Below are 13,302 nucleotides of genomic sequence, written 5' to 3'. Positions count from 1 at the left end.
GTTCAGCTTTCCACTGCCTACCTCTCACTGCCCTGACTGTCCAATTCTCTCCCTTCCCAATGAAGAGCTCCTAAAGCCTGACTGTAAAGAACCAATGTGTTGCAGTTCGTGTCAGGGTTTATGCCTAAAACTTTGCACCTCTGTTCTGTGACCACAACCTGAAATATCCCTTCATAAAAACTCCCTCCTCTCTCCCTCTGTCTTATAAGAAGGGGTTATAAACAACCCTGCGATGATCCCCTGGCTCACATGGAATGACTTGGGATGTACCCACAGAAGGGGCAATGTACGGCGTGCCAGAAAAGTGCCTTTTAGACTGCAGGCATAACTTATCCTCCCAGAGGACAAGAAGCTTAATGAACTGTACCACAGCAACACAGATGGGCAAAAGGGTCTTACTAGAAAGTACTCTAGAATTAACTTTCTGCAGCTGATAGTAGAGTGTCAGATAACATAATTTCTCCTCTGAAGTTCATCTTGTAATGGAAGACTGCAGGGAAACACAGATAAACTCACACAGATGCTTCCATAAAGAAGGACAACCTCAGAATCCACCCAGAGTTCTTCCCGTGTACTGAAAGTGCAATTCGCACTATATACTAATCTAATTGTACTGGGCTTATGTGGCAAGGTTTTAGTAGGGGGGTGGGGGCTGCAGGGGTGCTTCTGTGAGAAGGCACCACGAGCTGCCCCCATGCTGGACAGAGCCAGCTCCAGCCAACTCCAAAACAGATCCACCACTGCCCAAAGCTGAGCCCATCAGCGATGCTGGTGGCACCTCTGTGGTAACTCATTTAAGAAAAGATTAAAAATGCTGTGTAGCAGCTGCGTGAGGGGAATGAGAAAATGTGAGAGAAGCAGCCCTGCAGACACCAAAGTGAAAGAAGAAGGAGGAGGAGGAGGTGCTCCACATGCTGGTGCAGGAAGTCCCCTGCAGGCCCAAGATAAGACCATGGTAATGCAGGTTGTTCCCCTGCAGCCCATGGAGGACCACAGTGGAGTAGATATGTCTGCAGCTCTTGGAAAGCCCACAGGAAGCAGGTTTTCCGACAGGACCTGTGACCCATGGGGGACCCACGCTGGAGCAGTATGCTCCTGAAGGACTCTACTCTGTGGAAAGGACCCATGCTACAGCAGTTAATGAAAGAATGTCTGCCATGGGGCGGACCTCACACTGAAGCAGGGAAAGAGCGTGAGGAGTCCGGAGCAGCAGAGACCAAGTGCTATGAACTGACCGCAACCCCCATTCCCCATCCCCCTGCACCACTCAGGCCAGAGGAGGTAGAAGAGTTGGTAGTGAAGTTGAGCCTTGGAAGAAGGGAGGGATGGGTGGAAAGTGTAGTTTTGCTTTTAGTTCCTACTATCCTGTTCTGTTATTAATTGCAGTAAATCAAATTGATTTCCCTTAGTCAAGTCTGTTTTGTGCATGATGGTAACTGGTGAGCGTTCTCCCTGTCCTCATCATGACCCACATGCTTTTTATCATATTTTCTCCCCCTGTCCTGGTGAGGAGGGGGAGTGAGAGAGCAGCTTGGTGGGCACCCAGCAGCCAGCCAAGGTCAACCCACCACACTAATCCATACTAGTGTTTGGAATTTTCAGTGGAGTCAACCACACTACTGCAATATCAAACCATGACAAAGAAAGACTCAAGCTCTTTGCTTTCGAATCACAGTTTACAGAACTGGTGGGTTGACCCTGGCTGGATACCAGGTGCCCACCAAAGCTGCTCTATCTCTCCCCTCCTCAGCAGGACAAGGGAGGGAAAATATAACAAAAGGTTGACGGGTCGAGATAAGGACAGGGAGATCACTCAGCAGTTACTGTCATGGGCAATACAGACTCAACTTGGGGAAAATTAATTTAATTTATTACCAATCAAATCAGAGTAGGGTAATGAGAAAATAAAAACCAAATCTTAAAAACACCTTCCCTCTACCCTTCCCTTCTTCCCGGGCTTAACTTTACTTCCAGATTCTCCACCTCCTCCCCCAAAGCAGCACAGGGGGACAGGGAATGGCGATTACCGTCAGTTCATCCCTCTCTGTCTCTGACATTCCTTTCTCCTCAGAGGGAGGACTCCTCACACTCTTCCTCTGCTCCAGCATGGGGTCCCTCCCATGGGAGACAGTTTTCCATTAACCTCTCCAACATGAGTCCCTCCCACAGGCTGCAGTTCTTCACGAACTGCTCCAGCGTGGGTCCTTTCAGGAAAGTCTGCTTTCATGACAGTCTGCAGTCTTTCAGGACAGACTGCTCCAGCATGGGTCCCCCACAGGGTCACAAGTCCTGCCAGCAAACCTGCTGCAGCGTGGGCTTGTCTCTCCATGGGCCCACAGGTCCTGGTAGGAGCCTGCTCCAGTGTGGACTTCCCACCACAGCCTCCTTTGGGCATCCACCTGCTCTGGTGTGGGGTCCTCCACGGGCTGCAGGTGGATATCTGCTCTACCGTGAACCTCCATGGGCTGCAGGGGGACAGCCTGCCTCACCATGGTCTTCACCACGGGCTGCAGGGGAATCTCTGCTCCTGTGCCTGGAGCACCTTCTGCCCCTCCTTCTTCACTGACCTTTGTGTCTGCAGAGCTGTTTCTCTCACATATTCTCAGTTCTGTCTCCAGCTGCAGTTTCTACTGGGCAGATTTTTTTTCCCCTTCCTGAATATGTTACCCTAGAGGCCCTACCACCGTTGCTGATGGGCTCCAAGACAGACCTGCCACTGGCCAAGGCTCTATCGGACACAGGGGAAGCTTCTAGAAGTTTCTCACAGAAGCCACCCCTATAACCCTCCCACTACTAAAACCTTGCCACACAAACCAAATAGAAGAACAATTTTTACACTTTTTGTACCTCTTTTACACTTTAAAAAGGAAGCTACAAGAGGAAGCCATTAATTATATATTTGTTCAAACTTTAAACATTTAAAAGTAGACAAGATTACTTGCACAAGAAATAAAAACATTGGGCCTCATATTCGTAATGCAAAGATATTGCAAACTGTATTTTCAAATGAAGGCAAATTCATAGGCATGTGTAATGGTTTGTGTATTAAATGGTTATGCAAAGCCAAACACCAAACAGCCATGCGTAATATCATTTTCGTTAGAAAGATTGTACGGGAAGCTTTTGCGAGGCAAATCTAAGTGACTGAAAGTTTTTGACTAGTTTTGATGTTATGTAAACAGAAAATCCTCTACTCATTCATTTTAGCTGATAACATACATGGATTAGAAAGCAGACTTTTAGGAGGATTAGTCAGCACTATCAGACAGGGAATAAATTGGTAGACTGTATAAAAATATAGTAACATCCCTTTCAGGATCTCAAAGGCAGAAGCTGCAAAGACACTGATCAAAGAAATTATCTGTAGCAATAATACACAGAAATCAGAAACCGACCACTCAGCAGGAAACAGCAAAGGAGACAGAAGCCTGTGATGTAGCACGAAATGAAATTCAAATCCAAAGGGACCATTATGGGAGCATACCGAGTGCTGGAGATGTCACAAATGCAGCACTGGATGCAATTATCTGCACTGTCTACACTTTGCATCCTCCTGGAGAAATATCAAAGAATTGGAAAACAGACAAAAGATTATATCAAAAATAATGACACCTATACCTATAATGAGAAATTAGAGGTCAGAACAGGTTCTGTATTAATTAAAAAGCCAATTTTCGGCCTTCTAAAGTCAAAAAAATATGCAGGAGAATACCTCAAAGGCATCTGCACAAGCCCTAGGACCTCAGATAAAAACAATGAAAGCTAAGGAAGGACCACACAGTGCTGGAGGAATTCCTTTAAACTTGTGTGGAATGCCGATGAAAGACTATATGGGAAGATCCAAGTATTAAACAGATTCAGAACTAGGCAAACACTTAGAAAAGTGTCAGCAAAAGAAAATTTGATTCAAAGCACCTGACAGATCGCCAAGGGCTACTCCATAACTAATGAGATCCCTGTATAGCAGTTTAAGAGTTTGCAAAGACAGCAACATGATGGATGCTTTCTAACAGATATGCCTGCAGCTACCATATTTGAATAAAAAGCAGTTTTAAACATTTGATGGGCTGGCGTAGACAACTGGCCTGTCAGAGCACCTACAGAAAGCCCAGGTGTGCAAAACCAAGGAGCGCAAACCCATGTTCTGTGAAACTCGGGGAAGAATCAAACCAGAAATAATGCTGAGAAATAACCACTTACTTTGTTTATCAGGTTTCACAAGAGATAAACCAAGTTACCTGCCCTGCATATATGCAATATAGCTCTTAAACAGGAACAGCTTAAGTAAAAAATAGGTTTTACAGTAATTTTTGTTGCCATATATCATAGTTGCTGTACTTACTATTTTGTCTGTAATCACTACCTCCTTCCATAATGGAATTTTTCCACTGGGTCCCTGCGATAAATTACATTAGAAATCTTACAGCTATAATAAAGGAAAGATGAGAATCAAAGACACTAATTCGCTTCAAAGGAGACAAGGCTGAGAATCCTCAAATACAACTGCCCATTAACTTACCTCCGCTGCACACTACTTTTAAAAAGAGTGTCAGCTGAAGTAAGTGCTAGACTACTTTTATATTTCAAATTGTTAGATTACATAAATCCAAGGAGAAAATGTCACAGTCCCAGAAAATAGATTTCAGTGGAATGAAAATCTACACTTGCAACTGGGCACTCAGTGAGCAGCAAGGAACAAAGCAGCAATCGTCACGCTGTGAGAGTCTTCATTTTAATGGGTAGAAAAAGCTCCAGAAAGAGAAAAAAGAACGAGGCGCAGATGCTATGAATGCCACCAAACTTTTATGAGAGGACACCACAGATTATGAAACAAATTACCAAAGATCTGATAGCAGGAAATACTTTTTAGAAATTAAAGAGAAAAAATTGAGTGAGCCAAAATTGGAAAAGTTATACAAGGATCTGGAACACACTTCAGGGGAAGCCACTGTCTACAAATTTAATCAACATGATGGAAAAAGGGAACTGAATGACTTTTACTTTTTCTATGCTGGCTAGAATACGACTTGCCTGCTGAGATCCTATGACAGCTGATTTCCTGCCCTTGCTGCAGTCATATAAGCATCACTTCTGCTGGCAACCCTGTGCAAAACTGAAATCACCAAGATACTTTGTTCAGGTGACATTAAACATTGGAGATACATGAAATGCATTTAGCAATTTGACATAAAATCTTCCAAATGGTCAAACTAGGCTCTTTTCCTTATTTTGCTTGCGAGGCCGGGTACAGTAGATGCTCTCAAAGCCTGCCCCACAGAAACGGTTGCAAAAGGTGACTTCTCATAACTCTTGCCACAGAGCTCAGTGGTTACAGCATTCCTGTAGGACGCTGGGGATTCATCCCTGGCACTGGGCATCCATCCCTCCTGCTCACTCTTTTGAGGGAGGATAGTTAAACTTGTAATTCACGAACAAGGACAGGCATTTTTTTGCCTGATCTTTCTGATACATTTGGCTATGACAACATTGCATGTATATCCAAGCTAGCTTTAAACAAGCAGTAGTGGCTGCCCATCTGCTGCAGCACAGAGCTTGGTGCAAAGAGCCCAAGAAGCGGCAAATTGATGTGTCTGTGCTGCTTTGGTTATTTTACCTTCACCTGAGCTGTTTAAGTCAAAACTCACACAGATATGCCCAGACTACAAGGTTGCATTATAGATAAAAGTAAAGCTTACTCCACATTCGTATAGCTCCACTGATTTGAATTATTAAATATATTTATGGGCCAGTTCACGATTTCTGTTGAAAAGTACTGAGCAGATGCTGAATACCAGTTCTGACGTGTCCTTAAAAACACATGAAACGTAAGAGTTTTAGGAAGAATGTATAATATTTTGCTTTGATTTCTAATCTTTTATTCAGTCAAAGCACATTTTTAACACTGTAGCACATTCACACGACAAATCTTTTCTGTGAGATAAGTCAGTATATACATGAGAGCACAGAGTCATTAACCCCAAGGCCATAGGTTAACTGAGCACTCAGGTTTGCCTTTCTCTCACTGAAAATTCAGCTATACAGTCCCGTGCAGCAATGCTCTTGGACTAAGTAAGGCAAATGAAGCAGCGATAAATCTTTAAAGGCTTAAGAACACTCCAAATAAAGAATTTTTCACATCAAACTGTCAGGAGAGATTACTACAGGATAAATAGAAACAGGTACAATTTGACTGCGATGGCGCAATGACAAATATGAATCCAGTGCATGAGAACTGACACTGCACCCTTGTGCTCGCTTTGGCTGCATTAGAGTTAATTTTCTTCACTGTAGCTGGTATAGTGTGTTTTGGATTTGGTATGAGAATAGCGCTGATGGCACTATGTTTCAGTTGTTGTTAAGAAGTGGCTAAGAGTCCCCAAGTAGTGCCTTTACTAGTCAAAGACTCTTTTAGCTTCCCATGCTCTGCTAGGGGCACAAGAAGCCGGGAGGGGAGGAAGCACAGCCAAGGCAGCTGATCCAAACTGACCAAAGGGATATTCCACACCATATGACGTCATGCTCAGCATATAAAGCTGGGGGAAGAAGAAGAAAGGGGAGGGGGACATTCAGAGTGATGGCATTTGTCTTCCCAAGTAACCGTTACGCATGATGGAGCCCTGCTTTCCTGGAGATGGCTGAACACCTGCCTGGCCATGGGAAGTAGTCAATGAATTCCTTGGTTTGTTTCACTTGAGCGCACAGCTTTTGCTTTCCCTTTTCATTATATTATCATTGTTATTATTATTACTATTACTGTTTTGCTTTACCTATTAAACTGTCTTTATCTCAATCCATGAGTTTTCTCACTTTCACCCTTCTGATTCTCTCCCCTATCCCACTGGGGGGGAGTGAGCGAGCGGCTGTGTGGGACTTCATTGTCAGCTGGGGCTAAACCATGACAACTCTACACCTAGAAAGTAGAGGTCTCCTCCTGCAATAATGAACTTAAGTCTTTTCCGGCCTTGCACAAAAATTTCAAGGCAGATTTATGAATTATCTGAGAAAAGGCAGTTAGAGCGTCCTCAAGACATGCTTCCTCAAAGACACATTTCCAAGGAGGCCACGTAACAAAGGCTGCCCAAAGACATCAGCTGCTGGAAGCCTACTATTTACTAGAGAATAATGTGACAGTTTACATCATCTGCTGCCTAAACAAGACTGGAAAGGCCATGTTCTGACCCCATCCTACCTCCTTCTCCTAGTGCAGGGTAAGCAAAGTCTACCGTTTGTCATCTGGGCAGCAGAGCTCAGCATTTTGTGCTGCCTGCTCTGGAAAACCAGAGAAGGGATTAATCCACCTTCCAGCAGGAAGAGCTCAGCCCTGGGCAGCAGTGATGCTTGATGGCCTCCTGCAAGATGGATATTGTGTCCTGCCATTCCTGTGCTGAGCTCTGTCAGTCAGCACCCACAGTGGTCAGAGTCAGTCCTGGAGCAGCCAAAAGCAGGAGGTTTTCCATGCAGTGTGGCATGTGCTTCTGTGGCAAGTGTTCCCTCTCTGTCAGAGACTAGTGTGTAGTAATTGACAGAAACCTCCTCTTCCTTGGCCTCCTTCTACAACCTTAAACAAGCCCTCCAGGGATATGATTTCCCAATCTGTCTCAACTCCCTACTGGCAATTTAGAGTTTAGTTTTGAAAAACTATTGATTCTTACCAGTTTCCAATGAATCGGGGATCACTCTGGTCAATATAAACAGTTGTCCTAGGATCAACATAGAAGCCAATAAGAAGTCCTCCTAGCAAGTATCCAGCTGCAGGACCGAGTGCTCCCATCACGTACATGATGGCTGAGGAAATAAAAGGTCAGAGTTGTACATCAATAAAATGGATGCCTCATTAGTTAATTTCATGTAAGATCAAAAAGTAAAAGATGCTTCTTAAAGCAGGGGGTTTTCTATCCTAAAACCTTCAGAGCCCTTTTTTGCAACCTTTGAAGGCAGCAGCTTCTGCATAAGTAACATATTGATAAGAAAATTACCACTTCCTGTATGTTTTCAGACAAATTATGGATGGAAGTACATACTACTTTGGTATTTTGGATGGAAAGCATACTTGACTTTTACAGTATTTTTCACATTTGGCAATATTTTCTTTGGATCAAAACAAAACTTAATACAAAATGGAAAAATATAATTAATGGTAATCAAACAGAAAAGCAAAGGCTAAAAACTGTGTAAGACACCAAAGAACGAAGTACAACATTACCATCAGACTAATACTGAGTTTAAAAAAAGTTAAGAAATCAAATATTCCTATTACAGAAATTGACAGAATTTTGTAGCCACGGACTTGTCTATTTTACATACTGATACCAGCAGACCACATATATGATATTTCCTGCAAGACTCTTGCCTTACTCAGAACATGTGATCTTTTAAATTTAAAATCTTAATTCTATTTTAAAAGATATTTCCTAATTTAAAAAGCAAGTAAAATGAAAATATCTTTCTCATGTGCAACCATACAGACACAGATTTTACACCGTCATCATGCTGGATGATAGTAAAATCCTTATAACTTGGAATAACAGAGTAGGAAGTAACAACAGAAGGTTCCCATCTGCTGCGTCTTCTACATGATACTCTTCAGAGTCCAATCTCCAGTACTGGTCCTTCAGCCATCTACAAAAGGGCATGTGTGAGAAAACATCGCCGCTCCCCTTCGGCTTGTGTGCCAGTGCTGTTGGGAGCAAGGGAGAGACGGGCAAGGAAAGGCGACATCTTAGCATGAGGCCAAGATGCAACTGGCCATGGGACCCAGGAAACCCTTCTGGATCTCCCAGCAGAGGTATAGTTCTGAGACACCAGCAGGAGCAGACAAAAACATCTGGTCTGTCTGCTGACAAGAACTGAGTGCTGAGAATTAGGAATCCTGCTCTCATTTCCAGGTTTTGAAAACTGGATGATTTAAAGGCTGTCATTTGCCTTGCCCTTAAGCCTTGCCAATTCCACTCCTTTGCTATCCTACTTCTGCAAACCCCAAATCAACTTTTGAACTAAGCCAAGGTCAGTTATCACAACCTTGAATTCAGACACCTTTTACAAGATCCGTATGATCTTGACCACAACATCAAGACCACAGCCATCTTCCAAAGACTGTTCTCTTGTAAGGGATCAGTTGTATCAGCTGAATGTTCACAAGTCCATGGGGCCTGATGGGCTTCATCCCAGAGTACTGAAGGAGCTAGTGGATGTTATGGCAGGGCCCCTCTCGACCAAAGCTCTTGGGAATCTGGGGAGGTCCCTGCTGGCTGGAAGCTAGCTAATGTCATTCCAATCTACAAAAAAGGCATGAGGGAAGACCCAAGGAACTACAAATGTTAGTCTAACCTCAGTTCCTGGAAAAATTATGGTGAAGATTATACTGGGTACTACTGAAAGGCACATAAAGAATAATGCATCAGGCACAGTCAACATGGATTCACAAAAGGAAAGTCCTGTTTTAACTAATTTGATATCCATCTATGATAAGGTCACTCACCTAGTGATGAAGGGAAGGCAGTGGATGTAGTTTTTCTGGATTTTAGTATGACTTTTCATATGGTCCCTCACAACATCCTTCTGGACAAGTTGTCCAACTGTGGGATGAGGGGGTTCACAGTGCACTGGGTGAAGAACTGGCTGAAGGGCAGAGCTCAAATGGTTGTAGTGAACTGGGCCACATCTGGCTGGTGACTGGTCACAAGTGGGGCTCCTCAGGGTTCAATTCTAGGGCCAGTTCTGTTCAATATATTTATCAATGATCTGGATGTGGGACTTCAATGCACCATTAGCAAGTTTGCTGATGATGCCAAACTGGGAGGTGCTGCTAACTGTCTTGAGGGACAAGCAGACTTCCAGAGGGATCTAGATAGATTGGAGCATTGGACAATGATTAATAGGATTACATTTTAAAAGTCCAAATGCCGGATTCTGCACCTAGGATGGAGTAATGCTGACCACAAGTATAAACTGGGAGAGGAGTGGCTGGAGAGCAGCCCTGAAGAACGGGATGGGGGGTGCTGGTTGGCAGCAGGCTCAATATGAGTCAGCAGTGTGTCCTGGCAGCCGAGAGGGCAAACTGCATCCTGGGGTGCATCAAACACATACAACCAGCTGGTCAAAAGAGGCGATTATCCCGCTCTGTTCAGTGTTGGTGCAGCCTCACCTTGAGTACTGTGTGCAGTTGTGGGCCTCACAATTTCAGGAGGATGTGAAGGTCCTTGAATGCGTCCAGAGGAGGGCAACAAAGCTGGTGAAAGGGCTGCAAGAAATGGCCTATGAGGAGCAGCTAAGGACTTTGGCCTTGTCTAGTCTGGAGAAAAGGAGGCTGCGGGGTGACCTCAGTGCTCTCTACAGCTTCCTGAGGGGAAGCAGAGAGGGAGGTGCTGAGCTCTTCTCCCCGGCATCAAGCGATAGGATGCGTGGGAATGGTTCAAAGCTGCACCAGGGAGGTTTAGACTAGACATTAGGAAGCATTTCTTTACCGAGAGGGTGGTCAAACCCTAGAATTGGCTTCCTAAAGAGGTGGTTGATGCCCCCAGCCTGTCGGTATATAAGAGGCATTTGGACAATGCCCTTAATAAGATGCTTTAACTTTTGGTCAGCCCTGAAGAGGTCAGGCAGTTGGATGAGATGATCACTGTAGGTCCCTTCCAACTGAAATAGTCCATTCCATTCCGTTCTGTTCCCCTACTTGATCTCTTTCCTTCCTTAATGCATCCTGCAGTACTTACCCCTTTTGAGATGCTTCTGCCCTGCTTCCCATGCTGTCTAGCTGTAAGCATGAAAGGCAAGAGGGGTGGTAAGGGATGGTCTCTGCTGTCCACTCACATGTTTGGTACCACTGAAAGCCAGCACATCACCACTTACTCAGTTGCTGCAGATCCACTACTTAGCACATGAAAAAACAACCGATTACCTAATTCTCAGAAAACATCATCTTCACCACAAAATCTGTACCTCCACATAGTTTCTGTGGACCAGTCACTCTCCATGGCAGTATGCAGACTCCATCCTTTTTGGTCACATCCTCAATCAGGCATGCTGCATCCCTAGACTGCAGCAGCTGAGGAAGCGTAACTGAGCTGTTAGAGCTTGCGTTTCTGCATTACCAGTTACAGTAAATTCTATCTCATGGACAAAAGGAGCAAAAAGAAATCACTACATCTGCCCGATTAAACCAAAATAACTTGTACATTTTTTATCTTATGTTTTGAAATAAGAGGAAGAAGAAAAAGAACATTCTCATTAATAAAAAGGGGCTGCTGAGACCTAGATTGCAGGGGGAAAAAAAAATCACAGAAACTACTACAAAAGGTAAACTGCTTATAGTAAAAAATGCTGCCAGAATACAAATTGATTAAACAGATTTATCACTTCTAAGTTACTCTTTCTTAAACACATTTTCAGTTTTTATGAACCTGCAATTTCAAGTAATTAGATTTTGCTGAAGTTCTTTTTGCATAATGGTTTCCAGAACCGTGTTCACTATTTAAATTTATTCCAGCCATGTTCCCTTCTGGATTGATTGTAAACAATTCTCTGTATGCCTAAAATGCTCCACGAGATATTTAACACTGCTCCGTAGCAGTAAGTGTTCAGATAAATACCACAGTAACTGTTATTTCTAAAATCCACATCATGAGGAGTGAAAAAAAAAATCAACCTCCATCCACTATAATAAGTTTGTTCTACAAATGGTTGCTTTGCAAATTGATTCAAACAGCTACAGCAAACTCCGATCTCTAAAAACTTTATAGAGGAAACACAAAGGGAGTAAAAGAGTGACCTAATCCATTCATTTCAGTATTCAGAAAAAATACTTATGCTGTATTTATTCAGCTTCAGTTCCACCACTGAAACAGGCAAAATGCAGCAACTGCTTAGAGGCTTAGGAGCACTACCCAGACAGTGCATTTTGTACACCTGGTAACTTCATAGGTTTTCTTTGTAGGCAAAAATACTGCACAGTAAAGATAAAAATAACAGTGCACACTGTGCTCCATTAGAGGAGGGAATGCTTTGAGCCATTTCAAAAGTATTTTAAAATAAGTGTATGCTGTTTAGGCTTCTAGATTTTTTTTAATATAACTTACAGATAGCATGCAATTTTCTGGATCTTTCAGAAAGAAGAGAGCCCCTAGGGCAGTCCTGGTTCAAGGAAGGAGGAAACGTGTGAGCAGATGAGTTCCACAATTGCCATTTTCAGACACTTTGCAGCATGCTCCTCAGTACCTAGTAATGGTCCCTATCAGAAACCAGACACCAACTGGAATAAACTGATTTGGACTTCTAAATAGGACTAAAGATAGAGCATGGCAAGTAAAGGATTTTGATATTTCAAAATTAGGTACTTGAAAAAATCTGCCCCAAACCTCCCAACTTTGCTGTGGAAGTGAAGGGACAGTCATCTCCAAGAGTCACCCTGGCAGGCTGCTCCAGGGTCCTGGACCCTTGAAATTCCGGTTACAGCCCTCACAGCTATGCACCCCAGTGTCCAGGAATAAAGAGGTTCCTGATTCCCAAACAGGCCACTAAGATTACTGGATGATATGGAAGGGAAACTAAACTGGAAACAGATTCAATCAGGGTGTCATCAAAACTGAGTGCAATTCACAAATGAAAAATTTTACCGAGAACTGTTCCATAGTGTTTTTCCATCCAGGTCATTAGAAGGTCTCCACCTTCTGGAAGAAAAAGGTTCTGAAACATGTAGATGATGTAGGAGCACCTTCCTTTCAGCCCCCTGCCTGGCATTTCAGCTAGCTCTTTTTGGTCCTCCCTCTTTGGGCCATGATCTGGGACCTTGGTCTAGGGAGCTGCACTGATTCAACAGCCGAGAAGTTTCAACAAAAGAAGTAACGAACATTTTTATCAGGGGACATACTGGATTACTGTGATGTAGAGGCAGGCCACATGGTATCCAGATGATTTTTTAAATTGCCCTTAATGAAATCCAGGATTTGCCTTTTAACATCCTAGCCATAACCTTGACTGGTGCTTAGACTTGCAAGTTGCCTTCAAATTTCTTAAGTTATAAAGAACTATGCTATAAATCACAGTAATACCTCCTTTCCCATGATCCAACAGAGATGATGTACGTTCTACAAGTTATAACTCTAATCCAAACAATGAATCACCTTCAAAAGATAAAATGAGGAAACTATTGTTAATATAGACATATGGGCTACAACATTCATCTGATTCTCTTCTGATTGGTTTTCATTTAAATGAAAAATTGTACCTCCCAGAGTTACCGTATTAACCATGCATGTTCAACACTGGCAAGTCACTAAGTACATTTCTCTGGAAACATGGATCTCT

The 13,302-nt window shown here is 43.3% G+C and overlaps 1 protein-coding gene across 2 annotated transcripts in view; it reads right to left on the bottom strand.

Annotated features, from left to right (window-relative positions):
- The window catches only part of SLCO5A1 (solute carrier organic anion transporter family member 5A1), an 88,188-nt gene that overhangs the window by 43,121 nt on the left and 31,765 nt on the right, over nucleotides 1-13,302 (bottom strand). For both annotated transcript variants that reach the window (XM_064442574.1, XM_064442573.1), the window contains exon 3: nucleotides 7,653-7,785. In XM_064442574.1, coding sequence (XP_064298644.1) covers nucleotides 7,653-7,785 — 133 coding nt within the window. The remainder of the gene's footprint in view (nucleotides 1-7,652; nucleotides 7,786-13,302) is intronic.

The sequence above is a fragment of the Phalacrocorax carbo genome, chromosome 2, assembly GCF_963921805.1.
Source record: "Phalacrocorax carbo chromosome 2, bPhaCar2.1, whole genome shotgun sequence".
Lineage (NCBI taxonomy): Eukaryota > Metazoa > Chordata > Aves > Suliformes > Phalacrocoracidae > Phalacrocorax > Phalacrocorax carbo.
The sequence above is the reverse complement of the archived record's forward strand: the minus strand, read 5'-3'. Positions and strand labels throughout refer to the sequence as shown.